We start from the raw sequence: 21,173 nt of genomic DNA on the forward strand, positions 1-21,173 counted from the left end.
CAGTTAGCGTTGTACCTCTGTCAGTGGGCTGCCTCAGTAGGTAGTGAGCTCCCCGTCACCAGAAGTATTCAAGAAGGAAATTGGCAACTTGTTAGCAGTAAAGCTGTCATGTGTCCGAGAGTGTGGAAGCGGGAGTAGGCGGCCACTGAGCTCCCACCTCCAGGGAGGCTGTGATTATAAACAGCAGGTGTAACTTGTCCCCCCTCCCCCAGACATGGATGAGTGCAGCTTCTCCGAGTTCCTCTGCCAACACGAGTGTGTGAACCAGCCCGGCACGTACTTCTGCTCCTGCCCCCCTGGCTACATCCTGCTGGATGACAACCGAAGCTGCCAGGGTAAGGCCGGCCAGAGGGGCCTGGTGGAGGGTGATGTAAGGTGGGGCTGGCTCAGATGTCTTCACCTGGGGACTCCTGTGCAGCTTTGGGAAGGTGACAGGGGTGAGAGCATGAGTGGGTGTTGGTGGCTCCCAGAGTGGCACTTTCTGGGCAGGGTGCCTTCCTGCCCTGTGATTCATCCTTTGGCCCCAGAAGGACGTGACCACTCTCACTTCTGTAAATGAAACTCTGCGGATAGAGGTGGCCTCCGCCAAGGGCTGGTCCTGCCTCCCTAGGCGGATCTGCGGCCCCTCAGGGCTGCTCCCGACCTAACTAGGACGTTTTGTGACCTGAGCAACCGGAGCTCAGGCTTTCTCATGGCCTCTGGGGGCCTCCTGGTCAACCTTTCTCAACTGATTCCCTACAGCATGGATGCCCGGGAGCCCTCCCACATCTGACTGCTAGGTCCCTCAAAGGGTCGGGACCCCAGGCTGAGTAAGGGGTGGGTCTTGCTCAGATCCTACACTTGCCCAATTCCCAGCCCCATGCTCCACCCACTGGGGCCAGTGTGTGTCGGGGGGAGGGCTGGTAGCTGAGCAGCTGACCCACTTCAGCCTTCTGGAACCTGCCTTGCCCCAACACCAGCAAGAACCCTCTGTTGCAGTGCCACGCAATACAAATACACGAGCTACAAATGGGAGCCATGCATGTAATTTAACTTTCTTTAGGAGTCACATTAAAAGAGTGAAAAGAAACGGGTACAATTAATTTTAAGACTACATTTCATTTAGTGCAATATATCCAAAATGTTCCAACATGTACTCCATAGACAAATTATTAGTAGATAGTTTACGTTCTTTTGTACTAAGTTGTCGGAATCTCGTGTGTCTTCTCCACTGACCAGGGCGCATCTGCATTTGGCCCAGCCACATTCTCAGTGCTCAGTAGCCCCAGGTGGCCAGTGGCTGCCCTCCTGGCCAGTGCAGCTCTGCAGTCAGCCCCAGGCAGCCCCCGCCCCCAGTGACCCCCTCCCCCTGGCCCAGGGCCAGCACCCTGGGAACTCTGCCTTGCTTCAGCCTCTCCTCTGCCCTGCTTTTCAGACATCAACGAGTGTGAGCACAGAAACCACACGTGCACCCTGCAGCAGACCTGCTACAATTTGCAAGGGAGCTTCAAATGCATTGACCCCATCCGCTGTGAGGAGCCGTACATTCAGATCAGCGATAAGTGAGTTGTGGCTTCCCCTGGAAAATGGGAACGTGGGTGAGGGGCCTGGTTCAGGAGGCTGCCAGTGCGGCGTGAAGGAGAATACACCCGTCAGGGGATCGGACCTGTGCCTCCCCCTCCCCCCAGCCGCACACACAGCACACAGCCTCCCCCTCAATCACTCCCCCTCCCCCCAAGCCGCACACACAGCATACAGTCCTCAATCACTCCCCCACGCACGCCAGAGCTACAGGAAGATTCCTGGAGCTGACCAAGAGGAGAGGCAGAGTTCGAGAACTTTCTTTCCCTTTGACAACTTGGCTCTGGATGCACAGGATTCTTGCTTAGGCTTCTCAGATGTCTTGTGCGTTGGACCCACTAGTGGTCATGTTAGAGTGCAGGTCCCCACTCAGTGGGCTTGGGGTGGCCCAAGGGCCTGGCTTTCCAACAAGCTCCCCCTGGACTGTGCAGTGAGCAGCGAGGAGCAGGCCATGCCACCAGAAAGTTCTCAGCACCCGGGTACTTAGCGTCCTTTAATCACGTTCCCAGTGTCGTGATGTTCACTGCTTACTAACGCACCAGATGGCAAATACTAGAATTGGGGCCGGAACTAAAGGGAAGACCACCTCTACAGCTGAAAGCACTGGACCGTGGTTTTCTGTGTGTGTCGGGGGGCTCCTAGGAGTTCCTTCTCTTTCTTTTAGTCCCCATTTAACCATCGCAGTTCCTCCTCAGGAACACACACACACACACACACACACACACACACACACACACAGGCATGCGCATCTTCTGCCCTCCTCTCTGCTGGTGACCCATTTACCACCCTGAGCCACGCCCAGCCCTAACCCTGGGATGCACTGGGCACACCCATGGTGCAGCATCTCAGAGGAGGCCCTGGCGTAGCAGTGTGCTTCCCCCTCTGATCAAAACTGACAAAAGAAAGAAGCCAGGCAGAGAAAGATAAATACCACATGATCTCACTCATTAGTGGACTATAATGAACAACATAAACGGATGACCCAAAACAGATCCAGAGACAGAGCAGCATCAATCAGACCGTCAAACCTCAGAGGGAAGTTAGGGGAGGGTGGGGGTAAGGGGGAGAGATCAACCAAAGGACTTGTATGCATGCATATAAGCCTAACCAGTGGTCACGGACAACAGGGGGGTGAGGGCATGAGTGGGGGGTGGGGGGGGGCGAGGAGGGGATAAGGACACATATGTAATACCTTAATCAATAAAGAAAAAGTATTTTTAAAAAAGGACAAAAGAAGACAAAGCAGGGACAGGCTCCTTTAGAGCTGTCTTCCTTGTTGCTCAGAGCTGTGCTTCTAAGCAGCCCTCTGCAGAGGAGTCTCGTATTTCTGGTCCCAGGGCCCTTCGTGGCAGAGCTGAGCCCTGGGTTACTCCTGCCGCCTCCTGTTCCCTGTTCTCTCTGGGTTTCTCCAGGCTGCCCTTGTCTGTGGCCTGGAAATGGACCGGGTTCAGCGGGCAGCACTGAGCTGGTGTTGGTGTGGGGCCCCCAGCGGGCCACTGCTCATGCCCAGGGACCCCTGCCTCCAGGTGCCAGCGCAGCCAGGCCCCAGCCACCTCTTCCAGGTCATTTCCTTGTCCAGGTGTCCTGTCCTCCTGCCAACCTGAACAGGGCATGCTCTCACCTTTACCCCGGCATGTCCCGCCTCCTGGCTTTCACGCACACATTGTCTGCATATGGAAGGCATTGCTCTCATTGCCACGCAGACGGATCTGCCCACCCCCCCATCAGATCTCCGCTCCATGCCACCGCTCCCAGCTGTTTGTGGTTCTCTTCAGCTGGGAGTCATCACTCCCTCCTCCCAACGTCTTCTAGGAAACCATTCTTCGTGTGACATGTGACATTTTAATGTGACCATTTGGCACCGGGGACATTTGACTTGGCAATTTCGATGCAGCCTTTAAGAACAAAGCTTTATAAATGCTTTCACACATTCATTCAGGTGCTAGTCGAGAGCCTGTTACGAGCCAGACAGTGCGCTTGGGTGTCCTGGGTTTTGCTTTTAGAGTAGAGGAGGAGAAAGACGTTAGATGTACCATCACGCAGGAGTACACCATCGTAGGCTGTGACAGGGGCTATGAACGGGGAGGAGAGACATTGGGAAAACGAAAGACGAAGTTGGACCTGGTCTAGACTGGGAGCTTACCAGCCCTTCTGAGGAACTGCCATTTGAGTTGGAATGGGAAGGTGCGTGGATGTTCACGGAACAGAGAGTGGAAGAGCAGAGGGAACAGCATGTGCAAAGGCTACAGGGCTGGAGTGACCTTGGTTTCTTCACTATTAGAATTCGTTGTTTTCTGTATAGAAATAAGAAATAAAATTTCTCAGTGAGTGTGTATGGCTGGGGAAGGGAAGGGCTGTGCAATGGTGGCACATTTCACTGACTAACCACACTGACAAATGTGAGTTGCATTCAAGAATGGTCCCCCAGTACTCCGAAAACCAGACACCTCCGGGGTATACCTCCCGTCACAAGGATATCTGATTGGCCAGAACAGGCCATTCTCTAGGAAACAGAGAGCTCGCCTACATGCCGGAGAGGTTTTAAATGCGAGGCAGGAGCAGAGGCGTCTACAGTTACCGCATTTGGATGACAAAGACGGGGTGGCCTCCTTTTCGTGTTTTAAATGGGGAAGTCGTTCCAACCAGCCACAGGAAAGGACTGACCACGTTCTCACACGATCCCCCTTCTCAACAGCCGCTGTATGTGTCCCGCCGAGAACACTGGCTGCAGAGACCAGCCCTTCACCATCCTGTACCGGGACATGGACGTGGTGTCGGTACGCTCCGTTCCTGCTGACATCTTCCAAATGCAAGCCACGACCCGCTACCCCGGCGCTTACTACATTTTCCAGATCAAGTCTGGGAATGAGGGCAGAGAATTCTATATGCGGGTAAGAGGGGTGGCGAGCGATGGTCACTATCTTTTTTAAAAAAAATAAATATATTTTTATTGATTTCAGAGAGGAAGGGAGAGGGAGAGAGAGAGAAACATCAATGAGGAGAGAGAATCATGGATCGGTTACCTCCTGTACATGCCACACTGGGGATCGAGCCCACAACCCGGGCATGTCCCCAAACCGGGAATCAAACAACCGTGACCTCCTGGTTCATGGGTCGATGCTCAACCACTGAGCCACGCCAGCCGGGCAGATGGTCACTGTCTTCAACCATGCAACGTGTCGTCTAGCCTAGCAGGTGCTTCTAGAAACAGGTCAGCGTGCAGCTAGGAGGGGCTGGGGTAGAGAGGGAAGAGAAGAGGGGAGGGGAGTTAGGCCTTCAAGGTGCTGTTCCGGTAGCTTTCTGTGTGGCCTTGTGAAAGCCACTTCTCCCCCGTGAGCCTCAGCATCCTCATCTGTGCCACGAGAAACTAGGCCAAGATACAACCTTCCGCCTCTTTCCTCCTACAATTCCACGGGAGAGGCATTTACATATCCTCTTATCCATCCACTCATTTGACAAACACGTATCACATGCCCACTATGCACAACTAGAAACTGGGAATATGGCAGTTTGTAAAACATCCCCAGACCCCTGCCCCCGTGGTACCTACACTGCAGTGAATAGAAAGGCGCGCCTGGCGGAGGTGGGCTCTGCCTGTGTGTCCGACACAGTAGCCACTGTCTCTTTAAATTTAAACCAATAAGATGAAATAAGATGATAAATCAGGTTCTTCCATGGCACTAGCCATATTTCAAGTGCCCAGTAGCCCCATGGGGCTGCCGTATTAGCTCAGAGAGAGAGCAGCTCTACCTCCTGCCACTTTGGGTGGCACCTCTTAGAGCCCACGGCTCAGATGTTTTTCTCATTTCTGTGATAATTGGGGCACTGGCCCAAAAAGTGTGTTCCAGAAAATCTGGAATTACCTGAATTATCCAGAATAATCCAAAATATGGTGGCCGAGGCCTGGAAGGCCCGTTTCCAATGGCTGCTGTAAGAAATTGCCAAAAACTTGGTGGCCAGAAATTTATTCGCACGCAGTTCTGGAGCCAAAAGTCTGAAACCACTTCCACTGAGCTGACATAGCGTGTTGGCCGAGCCGTGTTCCCTCCGGAGGTTCCAGGCGAGAATGCCTTCCATCCCTCCTCCGGCTTCTGGTGGCTGCTAGCATCGCTTAACTCGTGGCCACATCACTGCAGCCGCTGCCTCCTCCCTGGGCAACACTGGCCCTCTGTCTCTCACAGTGACACTTGTGTTTGGGTTTAGGGCTACACAGCGAATCCAGGATAATCGCTCTGTGGCAAGGTCCTTAACTTCATCACACCCGCAGTTACCTTTTCCTTATACAGTAACATTTACAGGTTCCAGGGCTTAGCACCTGATATCTTTGGGGGGAGCGGCACCCCCCCAGGAATCTGCATTTCTAACAGATACAGCAGGTGGTCCTCCAGAGTCACTGTGGGCAGCGATACTCAGAAAGATAGGCCATGAAAGCTTATCCACTTTTAGGACAGATGGTCCAGGGCCTGCAAGAGGGCCACGTGTCTGAGCTCTCTCCCTCTCCTCTCCTGATCTCCTGGCAGACTCTTCCAATCCTTGCCTCTGGGGATGCGACTATGAAAGCAGGGAGGTCTCAGAAACAGAGGCTAGGACAAATTAGAAAAGGTCCCAGGTGCTGGCGTCCTGCCTGCATCCTCACTCACATGTTTTTGGCAAGACCCTAACAGGGCCAGGTCACGTGTGATAACAGGGCCTGTGAAGCCAGCATCTGTAGACGCGTGTAGCAAGGTCAAGGGCTTTGGAAGGAGATGGAAAGAGGGGAGGGGAGAGGCGCTTCTGCAAGATGAAAAAGACGGAGCTGTGTTTATGTCTTGCCCTTTCCCCCAACCCATAAGCTACAGCTGCCCACCAGAAACCCACAGCTGTGAGCTTCCGTGGGAAGCCTCGCCCACTGGCATTCACCAGCCTGGCCTCTCTCATCTGGACGGACACCAGCGCCCCAATCAGAGGGCACACCGATGCTTCTCTTGGGGAGTTAAAATACCTTCACTGACGCCACCTGCCTCCGTATTTTCTTTCCCAACAGAAGAGCAGATCTGCAGAAGGTGGTCTGGTCTAGGCCAGATTGGGCTCCCCAGGATGCCACCCACTGAAATCCCCCTAGACCCATGGTCGGCAAACCGCGGCTCGCGAGCCACATGCGGCTCTTTGGCCCCTTGAGTGTGGCTCTTCCACAAAATACCACGGCCTGGGCGAGTCTATTTGGAAGAAGTGGCGTTAGAAGAAGTTTACGTTTAAAAAATGTGGCTCTCAAAAGAAATTTCAATCGCTGTACTGTTGCTATTTGGCTCTGTTGACGAATGAGTTTGCCGACCACTGGCCTAGACCCAAAGGTTCCTTGTGGCTGACTTGTAAGCCTGACGATGGGAAGAAGATTATGCTGCGGGTGGAGCGGACAGGTGTGAGGGCTCCTCCCTGGAAGCTCCCTTTGCTGCCTGGATTGTTGCAGTAACGAGGGGCCCCTTGAAACTCATACAGCTGAGCTGCACGGGGCCCCTTGAAACTCACACAGCTGAGCTGCACGGAGCCTGTGCCCTCTCTGAGGACGATGAGAAGGGCCCTCGTTCTTTAGTATTTACTCAGAGGATGCTGAGGGGATGAGGGGACGCAGGCCTGCTCTGAGAATGGTTGAAAGAGCTGAGGGCCGGGGAGGTGGCTCTTGGCTGGGAAGGTTCCGAGGGCTGAATACAGGCTCAGTGTGGGGAGCCTGTGCCGAGGCCGCGGGCGTGGGAGGAAGAAGACAGACAAGGCGGCTTCCACGTGTCCAGGCTGTCCAGCATGCAGCACCCTCCTCAGGAGGCCACACGCTGCTGTTCCCTTTAAAAGTTTATTTTTATTTTTTTTATGACTTTGTTTTGACATATTTATGGAAGAAAAATGAGAGTATACAGACAAACCAGAAAGTTACAGCGTCGTCACTCTAGCGTGGGCTCTGGAGCCAGGCCGACCGCCTCACTGGCGGCCAGCACTTTGCCAACCGCATGACCTTGGGCCTATTACCTAACCTGCTGGGCCTCCGCTTCCTCGTCGGGGAAGACGGGACGATGGCAGTGTTTACTCTGGGATTAGATGAGATCATGTACTTAGCGCGGGGCCCGGGACACGGAATGACGGTTTTTATCAGACAGCTGGGATGGGCAAGGGTGAAACGTCCCATAGCTCTCTCTTCTCACCTCGTCTGGAGCCCGGCTCCCCTGGGCCACCTCTCAGGTTAATCCCGGAGGATCCCAGGTGCTCTCGGTGACTGTGCAATGGTCTCCTTCTCCCACAGCAGAAGTCCGAGCTGGTTTAAGTGGAACCTCCCACCTCTCAGCCTCTCATTCAGGGTCAAGGGCCAACTCCGTTCTGTAACCCATTCCTCCTTCCATCACCAACATTAATTCAGCACCACCGTGTATGTGGCTTTGCGCCAGGCACGACAGTTCAGGAGCAAACAGGATATATAGCCTCTGCCCTTGAGGAGCCCACACTGAGGGAGAGGGGGGTGGACCAACCAGGCAAACATTTGCAATGCAATGTGGTGATTCTCAAGTAGTGTAAGTCCTGTGAGGCCGCAGGAAATGGAGAGGTCCCGAGACTTCATCATTGAGCAGAGTGGTCAGAGAATGACTTTGTGAGTCAGGCACTCTAGTACCGTGTGCAAGTTTTGTAATCTTAATTCGTGTACTTAACCTACTTACACTGCAGTGTTAGGAGGATCAAATAAGAGATGTATGAAAGGTTGTAGCCAACTGTGTAGTATCAACCACTACCACCACCTCTACCCACCACCACCTTTCCCATCATCATCATCATCACCACCACCACCACCATCATCATCATCATTTTCCAGTGACCACCAAGTCCATCGGTGACCTGAGGCTTTCAGGGGGCCTGCGTCATTAACGCCCTGACTCTGCCCTAAAAGCCTAGAGGGGGGTGTAGGTGGCTGTCCTCAGCTCTCCTTGCCCGCCCTTGAGTCCTCCCTTGTGCTGGGGGCTGGCCTTTCTCCATCCTCTGCAGGTCTGAGCCAGGTGGAGATCGAACCTGCTGGTCTCTATAGTTATTCCCAAATTGGAGGCGCTGACTGGGAAAGCCCCAAGGAACAACTTGGAAGTGTCCCATTGTTCCATTCCCCCTCCCAGGCTCTGCAGCTCTCCCTCCAGAGGGCTACCCACAGCTCAGGGTTCTCACCCCTTGGCCTTTGTCCATGCAAACAATAAAAGCTGGTGAGATATTTGTGTATGTAAATGCTGCATTTCCCTGTGTGGCTGTGCCCGCTGAAGTCCTGGCCCAGGGCTCCCAGGTTTTGCAAGAGCTGACAAGGAAGTCTGAGCAATCCTCTGCGTGAGCAGGTGCTAGTTGCGCTGATGCTGACGCGAACAGAGGGAACTGATGCCAAGAGGAAATTGCACCAGTAGACAGTGGAGGTCCCAGTACCTGGCTGGCACCTGTCTGCCAGCCCCACCCTTGACATGCCTGTGGAGCGCTTGGAGATGTCCAGAACTTTATAGGAGACCGATAAAACACCTGGTGTGGCCAAGCTTCTTGGTTTTGCAGAGGCTGTTGCTTTCGGTTGCTGGGCTCTGCAGCTTGTAGGAAGCGATTGTGTCCTCCCCAGGGGCCCACTGTGTGGCCATCCACTGACTCCTGAGCATCTCTCCTGCAGGAGAGGAGAAGTGGTACCCATCAGTCTCTTTTGGTGATTGTGCAGTGAAACAGGCCTGGAGAGTGCAGTCAGAAGCACCTGAAGGAAATCCCTCAGCTCTGCCCCTGACTAGTTGGGTGACCCTGAGCAATTATTTAACCTCACTGGGCCTCAGTTTGCTTATTGATAAAATGGGGAAGTAAGGAGACACCTTTAATATGGTGGCCAGGGTCTGTGCTTTCAGATGGGCACTTCCCAGTTAGTGTGCCTGTGAGTCACCTGGGGACTGTGTTAAGCTACAGATCCTGGCTCAGGAGGTCACAGGTGGGGCCTGAGGTCCTACATCTCTAACAAGCTCCCAGAGGATGCTGAGGCTGCTGGTCCAGGGACCACCCTTTGAGTAGCAAGGCCTTTCAGGGATTCCATGAGGGTTACATAAGCACATGTACATCCAAGTGGCCAGAAGAGAGCCTTGCACGTGGTGGGTGCTTGATTGATGTCGGGGCTGCTGTCCCTCCCTCCTCGGGACTTTAAGAAAAAGATTCAGTGGAGGAGAAAAGTTGAGATGACATTATTAGGACCACAGCAAGAGTCACCGAATGGTAAAGCTGGAGGTGACTATGGTGTCTAGACAGGAGCCACAGCAGGGCTGCACATGGAGACCACCTGGAGGCTCATAAACAAATGACAGATGCCCCAGGCAACACGGACAATCCACGGAGGCAGAAGATCTAAGAGTCTGAGGTGCTTTGGGGGCTATTTACTTAGGAGCTGGGCCCTAAGAAGTGAGGTGACAGCTTTAGATCACTCTGTTTCATCAATCATTTGTTCTTTCATTCAAGACATAGTTACTGGACACCTACTGTGTGGCAGGCACTACAGTGTTGGTTAAGGGATTCAGTGGTGACAAACCTAACCCTGTAGACATGAGCTCTACAGAGCTCCTGGTCTAATGGGGACCTGGACATCGGAAGTGGTCCCAGTAAACAGTGTGGATGATGGATGAGACATGGTAATGAATACTTCCCATTCTATGCAAAGTAGCAGGTGCAATGGCAGAGGGTCCAGAGGGTGGCTAGGAGGGATGACTTCGATTGAGGAAAGCAGGGAAGGCTCCTCTGAGGAAGCGGTGTTTCTCAGTGAGACCCTAAGAGTTAGCAGGAAAGAGCCAGGTGGAGCATGGGCAAAGCCAGGAAGAGCGTGAGGGTTCCAGTGTGACGGAAGCGGGCAAGGGCGAGCACCCTGGTTGGGGCTGCAGGATTGGGCTACGGCCAGACCACCCAGCCTTCTGTGGGGATCGTGTGGGAGGCCACGTGTCCCGACAGACAGCTCTGCTTTCCTCGCCTTCTCTGCTGTTTCTGGGGACCAGCTCCCCCGCCCCCCTCAGGCTGGCCAGGCCTTCTCTAACAAATGTCCCCGGTTCTGTCCGCAGCAAACAGGCCCCATCAGTGCCACCTTGGTGATGACACGCCCCATCAAAGGGCCCCGGGACATACAGCTGGACTTGGAAATGATCACTGTCAACACCGTCATCAACTTCAGAGGCAGTTCCGTGATCCGACTGCGGATATACGTGTCGCAATACCCGTTCTGAGCCGGGGCCGGAGCCTCCGACACCGCCTCTCAACAGCACCACGGGCCAGGAGACGGGGAGCGCCGAGAGGGAGAACGAGAGGGAGACAGCCGCCCCGCCTTTCCTGCTGAACGTCCCCCGGAGTCAGCCCCACTGTCCTGGCCACGCCTGTATAATCGTAGACCTGCCGATGGGAGGACACGCTTCCCCAGTTCCTACAATGCAGTTATCGAAAAGTATTATCCTTGGCACCCTGGCCCGAGGTTCACGGTGATTTTTCCAGGCCTTCAGTTTATCTTCGTATCTTTCAAAGAAATAGATTAGGTTTGCTGGGGTCTGAGTCCATGTTCAAAGACCGGGAACAGAGTCCTCCCCCCTCCTCCGTGCCTTCTCTCCCCCGCGCGCTGACTGCCGCTTTGCAAAGGCCCGAGAGCTCCTGGGGACGCTGTGTGTAGCTAGCCCGCTTCCTGTGTGCACAGAGACGGCGATGGGAAGAAGCCACTGCAGGACCGAAGGGTTCCTAAAGAGTCTATGCCCAAACCATGCCTGGTATCTGCAGCCGTAACAGAAGTTTTAGAGTTGTCCTGAAACTTGTATAACTGTTTAATCCTTTTATTTTTGTTCATTTTGAGTTTTTGTGTTTTGTTTTGTTTTTAATTAAAAAAAAAAGAATAAGTGGTAGAATCCCTTCAAAAGGCTTCCAGGCACATGTTCTGTTCTGTCTTCCCAAACCCAGTCTCCTCTCCATTTTAGCCCAGTGTGTCCTTTGAGGACCCCTGAATCATGCTTGCTTTCGAAGTTTTACCCAGCTGGGTTGGAAGGCAGAGGTCTCCAAGCCGATTGAATGTCTGAAGAGAGTCTGAGTTTGGTTCATTTGGACACCGTAGGGGATTCGGCACTTGGGTTGGTTCTAGCTCTCTGGGAAGCTGCTTATTGTGCTGAGGAGCTGGCGGGAGCAACTGGCCGGGAGCTTGGTCATCATCCTTCAGGCACTGGGTGGGGAGCCAGGGTGGGAAGCAGAATGGGGTGAAGAAGTCGGGGGAAGCATAATCCCGAATTCTATTCATTTGATTAGAAAACTAGCAAGTCCTCTGTTCTGAGGATTATTTCCAGAACAGGAATCTATTCAAGTCACTTTAAATCAGTGGCCCTCACCCTTGACTGCCTGGGAGAATAAGAAGGGGGCTTTTAAGAAAAAGACTGATTTCCTGGGTGGCACTCCCAGAGATTCTGATTACGTTGGGCTCAGGCAGGGCCCCGGCACGGGGAATTTTAAGAACTCTAATAAACGGTCGGAGATGAGAACACATGGTTAGAAACCCTGTAAAGAGAGGGAGACAAATGTGGCCCGAGTCCTGGCCACCTGGCCCTCAACACCTTTTTCAGTTCCTTGTAGGGTTCATCATCCTTTTCCTGATCACGGGCTCTGCATTTCCTCCAAGTGTCAGAACCCCAGGCAGGGGCAGAGAGGCAGCAGTGCCCGTCCCCGGTTAGAGGGCAGGTGGGGGCAGCTGGCCTGGTGTCCCACCTGCAAGGTGGCCCAAGCTTCAGAAGGAGGAGGTGCACTCCCCGATGGCCGAAGTTGCATCTGTAGGGTAGATCTGTGGATGCTCCCATTCTACCCTTTAGGATATATTTATTTAAACCCTACTGCATGCCAGGAACTGTGCCCTGGGTTCTTGGGGTTGAGGGGTTTCCTAGAGCCTTAAGAGCTGGTTCTTCAGTGGAAGGAATAGCGTGTTGGGCTTCCTTACCCAGAGAACATTTCTCATATTTCTCATACCCTCATTGCACACCTAGCTTTGTTGTATTCTCCAAGACAAATCCCATCCAAACCATTTCCCACTGTGCTCCCTCAGCAGGTTCAAGTGATGTTAACAATAACATTCAGAACCAATGGCTCAGGACGCCTGTTCCTCAGCTGAAGAGAAAGGATGATTTCCTGCAGACTTGCGGGCTCAGGGGCCCAGCTTAGCTCTCCGCCGAGCAACGAACGGACCAGAAGGGGGCCCAGAGCCGGGGCTGCGCTCGCTCGCTGGGTCGGAGGCTGAGGCCTCAGGAATGGGCGTGGAGTCAGGGCTGCTGAAGGTTGATGTGAGCTCTGCATTGAGCAGCTCTGAATTACTGGTCCAGGTTCAACCCTGCACACGGGTAAGGCTTTCTTGAACTTCTGCAAGAGAGGGAAGGGAAGCTTTGTCTTGGTGACTTGAGAACCCATTGGTTTCAGAGGTGCCACGTTTGGAACTAGACCCGGGTCTCTCGTCTAGGGCTTGCATTTTATTTGTCCGTGTTAACAGGTGGCTTCCTGCTCCTGAGAAAACAAGCCCAGAGACTCATAGAAGCCGGCTCCTTGGGCCCCAGGTCACTCTTTCCAAACGTGACCTGATGAATTCCGGGTCAATGAGTCAGAAGCGTGTGGGATCCATTTACCTTAAAATACCCTTGGGCCTAAAAATCAAGGGGGAAACACTCAGGGGCAAAACCTACCATAAGGCCAGACCCCAGACGTTTGGGAAGCAGTTCCAGAGGCTCCCAGAACCCGAAAAGCTGTTTGCTTCACCCACCCCCTGAGAAGAGACAGATGTTAATTCTCTTTGCAAGGTTGCGGCTAAGCCTGCTCTGAATCACACGGCATCGTGCTCCCTCCACCAGAGTCTATGGGGCTGGCTGTTGTACGGACGCTTGAAACATCTGGGCATTCGGCACCTGTCCCTTCTCAGCTGGGCGAGGGCTTGTCCTAGACCCCTGCTCTGGGCTGCTCCAGCAGGTCCTGCAGGATGAAGGGTTCTGTGGTGGAAGGGACGCTGGATTAAGAGCAGGGACACCTGCAAACGTCCTTGTGTTACAGCCTAATCCGGGTTCACTAAGGACCCAAACTTCCACTCAGCAGCCTCTCATTCTCAAGTTTTGTGATTCTTTGAAATGCGCTCTGGGGACGGCAGCCAGCATTTCCTTTAAACTGCAACTGTAGAGTTTCACGGTGCTTTGCCAATCCTAACACTTTCTGACTGGTGTGGAATCTGCGCACCTGTGGCCTCTCAGGCCTGGGTAACGTACTTAGAAGTTTTCCTAGGTCAGTGGTCGGCAAACCACGGCTCGCGAGCCACATGCGGCTCTTTGGCCCCTTGAGTGTGGCTCTTCCACAAAATACCATGGCCTGGGCGAGTCTATTTTGAAGAAGTGGCATTAGAAGAAGTTTAAGTTTAAAAAATGTGGCTCTCAAAAGAAATTTCAGTCGTTGTACTGTTGATAGTTGGCTCTGTTGACTAATGAGTTTGCCAACCACTGTCCTGGGTAACTGGCTTGGCCCTTGCGACGGCGTTTTTCCAGATGGGGGAAACATTTCAGTAGGTGTGATGACTTCATTTTCAGGGGTTTCAATGTATTTTTGTGGGCTGAATGTTTATCGTAAGGTGCACAAGTTCTTCCTGAACCAAGAGGTCCCGAGAGAGAGACAGAACATGACAAAGGAGCAACTATTCTTTCCTCCCCTCTCAGCTCATGCAATCCTGTTGGTAAAGGTTTTTGTCTTGGGGGGAGAACACGCCGTGGCTGAAGGCCCTCCCACCCACCCAACTTTGGTTGAGCCAGTTTCTGGATTCAGAGAAATAACCAAGATGGGTTCCGGTTCATTGATAATGACATGTGGCCAGGGCTTATGCAGCCCATGAGACCAAAGGAGGGGACAGTGCAATAGGGGCATTTTAGCAGCACGAAGAAATGATGTGGGTTAGACTTTAATAGTCATTGATTTTACACTACAAAACCCTTATGAACCTCCACAGACACATTTTTAAAGTTTAAAATAAGATGCCTCTTGCTTAGAAATATTAAATGCATTGAAAGCGAACACAAAATCAATATGAGGTGAAAAGTTTCATTCTTTTTGATACAGTTTGTATGTACTGTAATGCATTCTTTTCTAGAAAAAAAAAAAAAAAAACTCAACGTGTAGTAAAGCTCTTCATTATTTTGGAATTGGCCAGGGCTCATCAACGGCAAACAAATATACAAATCGTTCCTTCTTGTTGATATTTTTGTTTTCAAATCTTTGGATCTTTACTCAGCAGATGACTATCTCCATTAGAATTCCAGAAAACTAAAATATGTTAAAAAAATAACTAAGAGGCTTCAGGACAAGGGGAAATGAATGCATAGAAGCGAGATTTATCACTTGGGCAGCTTTTATTGTGATGACAGCCCTGAGTTAGAATCTTTGACTTGCTAGTGCTTTCTGATAATGAACCTTCCCCAGTAGCCATCGGTGAAGTATGCCATTAGGGAGAGAGAAGAGTTGTCAACATAGGAATGATCTATTAATTTGTCATTGATGGTGTTCTCTCACCGTGGCGATTACATGTCTATTACGTGGTGATTGTAGGCAGTGACAAACAGGCCATGACAAACTTTTATTCAGGAATTTGGAATATTCTTGAACAATAATGTAAAATAAAGGCAGCAGTAAATTGTATATCTATATAAACCCCAAGGTCATTAGGATACTCATTTATCAAGGTCTGATAGATTATTAATTAATTGATACCGATTTAGGGCCAAAGAGTCATTGGATAGCTTGATGCCACTTAAGTGTAGGTTTTGTCTGGGGAGAATTGTTTTGGTTTCAACCTAGCCTTTTTTCACATTCTTTCTATCTACCCTTCTATTTGAAAGGAATTCGACGTTGCAGAACTGGCTTGTATCACACGGTAGTGACTGTACCTTAAAATAGGTGCCTTGGGTTCTTCTGAGGTTTTTTTCTTTATTTTTTTAAATATATTTTATTGATTTCTTACAGAGAGGAAGGGAGAGGGATAGAGAGTTAGAAACATCGATGAGAGAGAAACATCGATCAGCTGCCTCCTGCACACCCCCTACTGGGGATGTGCCCGCAACCAAGGTACATGCCCTTGACCGGAATGGAACCCGGGACCCTTCAGTCCGCAGGCTGACGCTCTATCCACTGAGCCAAACCGGTTTCGGCTTTTTCTTTATTTTTAAATTAAATTTGTTGGGCCCAGCCAGTGTGGCTCAATGGTTGAGCGAGACCCCCTTGCCTCCTGCTTGTTTTCCTGTCGGAACTTTGGAATTTACTAGGGCAGCTGTCAAGATGGAGCAGCACCTGGAGGAGCAGGAGTCGCTCCTCCCAGCTAATACTCAGCTGATACTCTGCTAATACTCAGCTAATAAATACTTTGCTCTTCACGCTCATTCCCTTCAGCCCGTGCTTCCACCTTGGGGGAAGCCCCTTAAGGCTGCCCTTCTTAGTTTTCACCACCTCTCACTCAGCCCCACGCTACTCCCTTGTTGGTTCTTCAACAACCTGCGGAGGGCTGAGGAGGAAGAGGAGAGGGCGAGGCTGAGGCTGGAGCTGGTGCTCTTGTTGCCTCCACCCCCTGCCGAGGTTGAACTCGGCTTCCTCACTCACTTCTGAGCAAGGTCATGGTCTTGAGAGAGTCCTTCACCCCCTCCTCTTCCTCTTCTCATGTCTTCCCTTTCTTCTCTTCTCTCGCTTCTTTCCTTCTCTGCACTGTCTCCCTACCCCGACCTGATCTCCATCCCAAGGTTGGAAGCCGGTGGTCAGGGATGGGATCTGTCCAGTGAAGGCAGAGCTGGGTCCGTGGGACAAAGTACAAGCTGTTTGTGAGCTTTGACCACTTCTCCCTCCGGCTTCTCTTCTCTCCCAAGCATCACTCTTCTCCTGTTGTCCCTGCTCAAAAAGAAAGCATCTCTGTTCAGTCACCTGACACCGGCTCTTCCTCGTGGCTGTTCATGGGGACTCTCTCAGGGTTCCTTCTGATCTCATCTCTCCATTCTAGGTCGGCTTCTATCATTCCAACACCCCGACTCCCCGGGCCAGGCTACCCCCACTCATTCCCACAAATGCACTTTAAAACATCTGTCCAGCACTCCCTTTGTCCCTTGTCCATCATGGTATCTAGTGGCTTGACGTGGTGTCAATATCCTTCTCATAATCTGGATCAGACAGGCTGGGTAAAACTGGGGTCCCTTTAAATACAGACAGTGCTCAGTCTCTAGAGACCAGATTCTCTTTGGCAGTAACAGACAATCCTTACCCTTCTTTGTGAAATGTAGGCTTGCATGCTTCACAGATTACAGAGTTATTCATCCAAATGATTCCCAAACAGTCCATAGACTGTAGCCTTCATTCAGCTTAACCTATAACTTTGCAGCTTTCACCCATGCACAACATGGCACAGTTGATATCTGGCTCTGATTTCAAGGATGATTAGGAATTCCTGGAGCATAGGGAGGGAAGGGCACTGAGAAGGCCAGCATGGTGGGGCAGAGGATGCAGGGCATGTGTGTAGCGGGGAGGGACAGAAGTCGAGGCCAGGTTTTAGGGGAGGGTCATCTAACTGAGTTGGGACGGTATTGCAGAGGCCATCATTTCACAGAACACCAGCCTGTGGAGAGGCCGAAGTGCTCCAAGAGCAAAGAGCTCACTTGCATCATAGATTGGGGAATCTGAATTCGGAATCCCCTTTTTAAAGATTCACAACTGACATTAGAAAACTAAAGCCTCTGAGAAGTCCTGCAATGAAAAGGAAACCTGTTTAATTTTGCATAAATGCTCAACTTATTTGCAAGGGAAATTCTCCCGGCCCCCACCCCACACCCCCGCCCCCACCCTGCCCAAGAACAATCAGCACCTCCAGCAATAGTTTTCCTTAGAGTCTGGGAATTGCTGCTGTCTGCTCAGAGGAGTTATGGTAGGGTTGTTATTTTGTTGTGTTTTGTTTTTTAATTAAAGAAGAGACATGGCCTTATTTTTAGGAAGATCCCTTTGGAAGTGGTATACGAAAATGGGAGAGATAGGAGTCAAGGAAAGTATTGCAGTTGTTCACACGAGAGATCATCATCTCTAAACAGATAGAGTAAGGTCGACTAGCTCCCTGCTTAAAACTCTCCTAACATCCCCTCTGCCTACCTGTTAAGGTTCAAACTCCTGAACACAATTGACAAAGCCTTCCATGGTCTGGTTCCTGTCTACTGCTCCAGCCCCAGCTCCAACCCTTTCCCCTGCTTTATAATGAACTAGAGGCCCATTGCAGGAAGATTCCTGCAAGAATAGGGCTTCCTACAGCCATCTCCGCCACCCTGCCTGCTTCCCTCCCATCTCCACTGCCCTGCCTGCTTCCCTCCCTTCTCTGCAGCCCCACTTGCTTCTCTGCAGCTTCACTCCCTTCTGCAGCCCTTGGCTTCCTTCTACGCTGTCTTCAGTCTTCGCTCTGCGCCCAGATATGCAAATTAACCGCCATATTGGTTGGGTTAATTTGCATACTCCTGATTGGCTGGTGGGCGTAGTGGAGGTACGGTCGATTTGCATGCTTCTCTTTTATTAGATAGGATTCTCAAACAAACAAACAACTCCCCCAACCTGAAAGTCTTATATATTCCCTTCACGTGTTCTTGCTGGAGCTCTTCTCATTGGCAGTTCTTCTCTGTACCCACTTGGCAAATGCCCATTCATCCGTCAGCATTCCCCTTGGAGGGCAGCACCTCTAGGAGCCTTCCGGAACCACCCCTGACACCCTCCGCCTGTGTTGCCCACCCTGTTTCCCACTCCCGTGTACAGCGATTTGCTCCTTCTGTGGTACCTGTGCTTCTGTGGTTGTGGTGACCATGTGGAGTTCTAAAATGCTAACTCCTTCAAGACACTATTTATCTGTTGCTCATCACTATAGACTTAAGGACTCATACAGGGCCTGCCACAAAGTACATTGTCATTTGACTGACTGTGATGATGGGGAGTGACAAGAGAAGATGGAGGGAAGGGGAAAGATTCAAGAGAGCTGTCGGAGATGGAATCAGTAGGTCTTGGGGATTTATTGGGTGTGGAGGCTTAGGGAACTAAGGAGTACCCTGAACTGAGCTGAAGAATACTTCAGAAGGATGAGTTTTGGTAGTGGGGGAAATGAATTTCATTCTAAATGTGCACTTCTTTTTTTAAAAAAATATATTTTATTGAGTTTTTTACAGAGAGGAAGGGAGAGGGATAGAGAGTTAGAAACATCGATGAGAGAGAAACATTGATGAGAGAGAAACATCGATCAGCTGCATCCTGCACACCTCCCACTGGGGATGTGCCCGCAACCCAGGTACATGCCCTTGACCAGAATCAAACCTGGGACCTTTCAGTCCACAGGCCGACTATCTATCCACTGAGCCAAACCGGTTAGGGCAATGTTCACCTCGTAAAACATTTTTGAGGTATAATTTACATATAGTGAAATGCATAGATCTTAATTACACAGTCACATACCCTTGGGCAAACAGAATATCTGAACTGGAGGTGACTGTGAGACATCGGGTGGAGGTAGTGAGGATGGTGAGCAGCATGTGTTCAGTGGGAGAGTTTGGGGCCAGGGACTGAGCCCTGGGGATCCTTGTGAGAAGTGGTTCTCGGGAAGCAGAACGGGTGGCTACTTGGGGCTGAGAAACCGGAGGACGCAGTCTTTGATCAAAATGACCAAATATACTCATGAGAGCAGTCGTCCCTTCAGAGGGAGTCAGTCAATTGCTTCCTGAGTGACAGGGATCCTATCTCCACTGATTGTGATCAGCAAACACCACACATGAAGAAAAAATGCTAAGATAAACAAAAATGACTCAGAGCCTAATATGAAAACCGAAAATTGCATTAAGCATGCTCTCTATTAGCTTCCTGAAACGACTAAGTCTTTTTCTAATTAACCCATTAGGCAAATAGATGTTCTTGGTTGGAGGCCAACATTCATTCCCCTCCAAGCATACTGCATTTACCTAATGTACAGGAAAATTTCTGTTGGCCTTAGGAGGTATGGTGATATGGTGGGAAGATCTCTAGTCTGGGAGACTGTGCATCTCTGGTTCTTTTTCCATCTCTCTCTGGAAAAAAGAGAGACCTTTTTTAGGTCTCTCTTGACCTTGGGCAAGTCACTTGGCCTTGCTGAGCCTCAGGTCCTTCTTTCGTAATCTGAATCCGGTATTTACTCAAGTCCTGAACAAGTATTTTTCAAGTTTCTACTCTGTTCCTGGCTCTGGGCTGGTTAAGAATCCCTGCTCTAAAAATTCCTTGCTCTGGCCCTTGGCCAGGTAGCCATCACTCTCAATTCCAAAGCATGCCTGTGTTCCCTGAGCTGGAGAACAGAAAAATGATCTGTGCACCCCTGGTCCCTTATAGGAATTCTGTGCTGGCTCAGATAACTGGGGTATTAGTGCCAATCTGGGGAGGCAGAGGGAACACTGGGATTGGAGTTGAATAGACCTGGATTTGGATCCCAGTTCTGCCATTTACTAGTTTGTGACCTGGAATAAGTTGGTTAGGTTCTCTGAGCTCATCTTCCTCATCTATTAAATGGGATAAAGATACCTCTTCGTTGTTTTGAGAAATAAGATGTGTGTCGAAATGCTTCCCTTCCCTATTATCCTGGCAAGTAGCAATGGCCCCAGGCCTTTCTTCACCTCAAATGTTCCAAACAACAAAGCCATTCACCTGAGTCACAGCTCCTTTTATAAATAGTTCCTGGAACTTGCAGAACCCAAGTGGCCCCACTTCCCTCAGCACATTCTCAGCAATTTCCTTCTCACTCCATTTCATTTCATTGTGTTTTGTTTCACTGAGACTCGAAATTAGGTCATTTCCTCTCTACTTTCTACAAACTGGGAATGTGGCTCCTAGCAACATTTTCACTCTTCCAGCGCACTATGGATGTACCAGGGAGGTCGTTGTAATGGAATTTTATTGATAATTCCTCCATATAAACCATGACAGATCAAAGGGTCTAGAAATTACGCCACAAGATCCAATCACCTGTTTATAATGAGAAATCTGAGGCTGGGGAGAGGGAGTGGACTAGCTACAGGTCACCCGGTGGTAGACTGACATAGGTTTCTTGATTCCTGGTCTAGCTCACTTTCCTCTAAACCACAGAATCTTTCCAGTCCTAAACCCTGTTAGCTGCTTGCATCTCAAGTGGTCTGAGAGCTATTTGCTCAATCCTTGCCCTTTTGTGCGGAAGGACATCCACCAATTTAGACCACTTCCATGGGAATTCAGTAAGGTCAACCGTGGCACTATGATGGACACCAAAAACCACAAAGAGGCCAGAAGTATGTGGCAAGTCAAATCAGAGTAGAGAGAGAATGTCCGTCATTGGAAAAGGGAAGACTTCAGAGGCTGTAGGGGGAAATGAACTGCTGCCCCTGTAGTCTAAAGACCTGGGAGAGAAGCAGAAAGGGTTCCACATGGTGCTCCAGTCTTTGAAGTTCATTAGGATCATGAGGAAGCACTCATAGGATGGACAGCTCTGGGTGACAGTGGTGGCAATTTTTGGTGACACTGCGTGGGGTAGATACTGTTCACCCCACCCCTAGAATGCTCAGGGTATGGATTGTGGAGATTGAGAGGAATGT

At 50.9% G+C, this 21,173-nt stretch overlaps 1 protein-coding gene across 2 annotated transcripts in view; it reads left to right on the forward strand.

Annotated features, from left to right (window-relative positions):
• The window catches only part of FBLN5 (fibulin 5), a 71,514-nt gene extending 60,059 nt beyond the window's left edge, over positions 1-11,455 (forward strand). For both annotated transcript variants that reach the window (XM_080655471.1, XM_080655470.1), the window contains exons 8-11: positions 213-335; positions 1,415-1,541; positions 4,256-4,451; positions 10,617-11,455. In XM_080655471.1, the coding sequence (XP_080511597.1) occupies positions 213-335; positions 1,415-1,541; positions 4,256-4,451; positions 10,617-10,778 (608 nt within the window). In that variant the 3' untranslated portion in view covers positions 10,779-11,455. The remainder of the gene's footprint in view (positions 1-212; positions 336-1,414; positions 1,542-4,255; positions 4,452-10,616) is intronic.
• Positions 11,456-21,173: the final 9,718 nt, after the last annotated feature.

Source organism: Plecotus auritus (assembly GCF_963455305.1).
Source record: "Plecotus auritus genome assembly, chromosome: 1".
Taxonomy (NCBI): Eukaryota; Metazoa; Chordata; class Mammalia; order Chiroptera; family Vespertilionidae; genus Plecotus; species Plecotus auritus.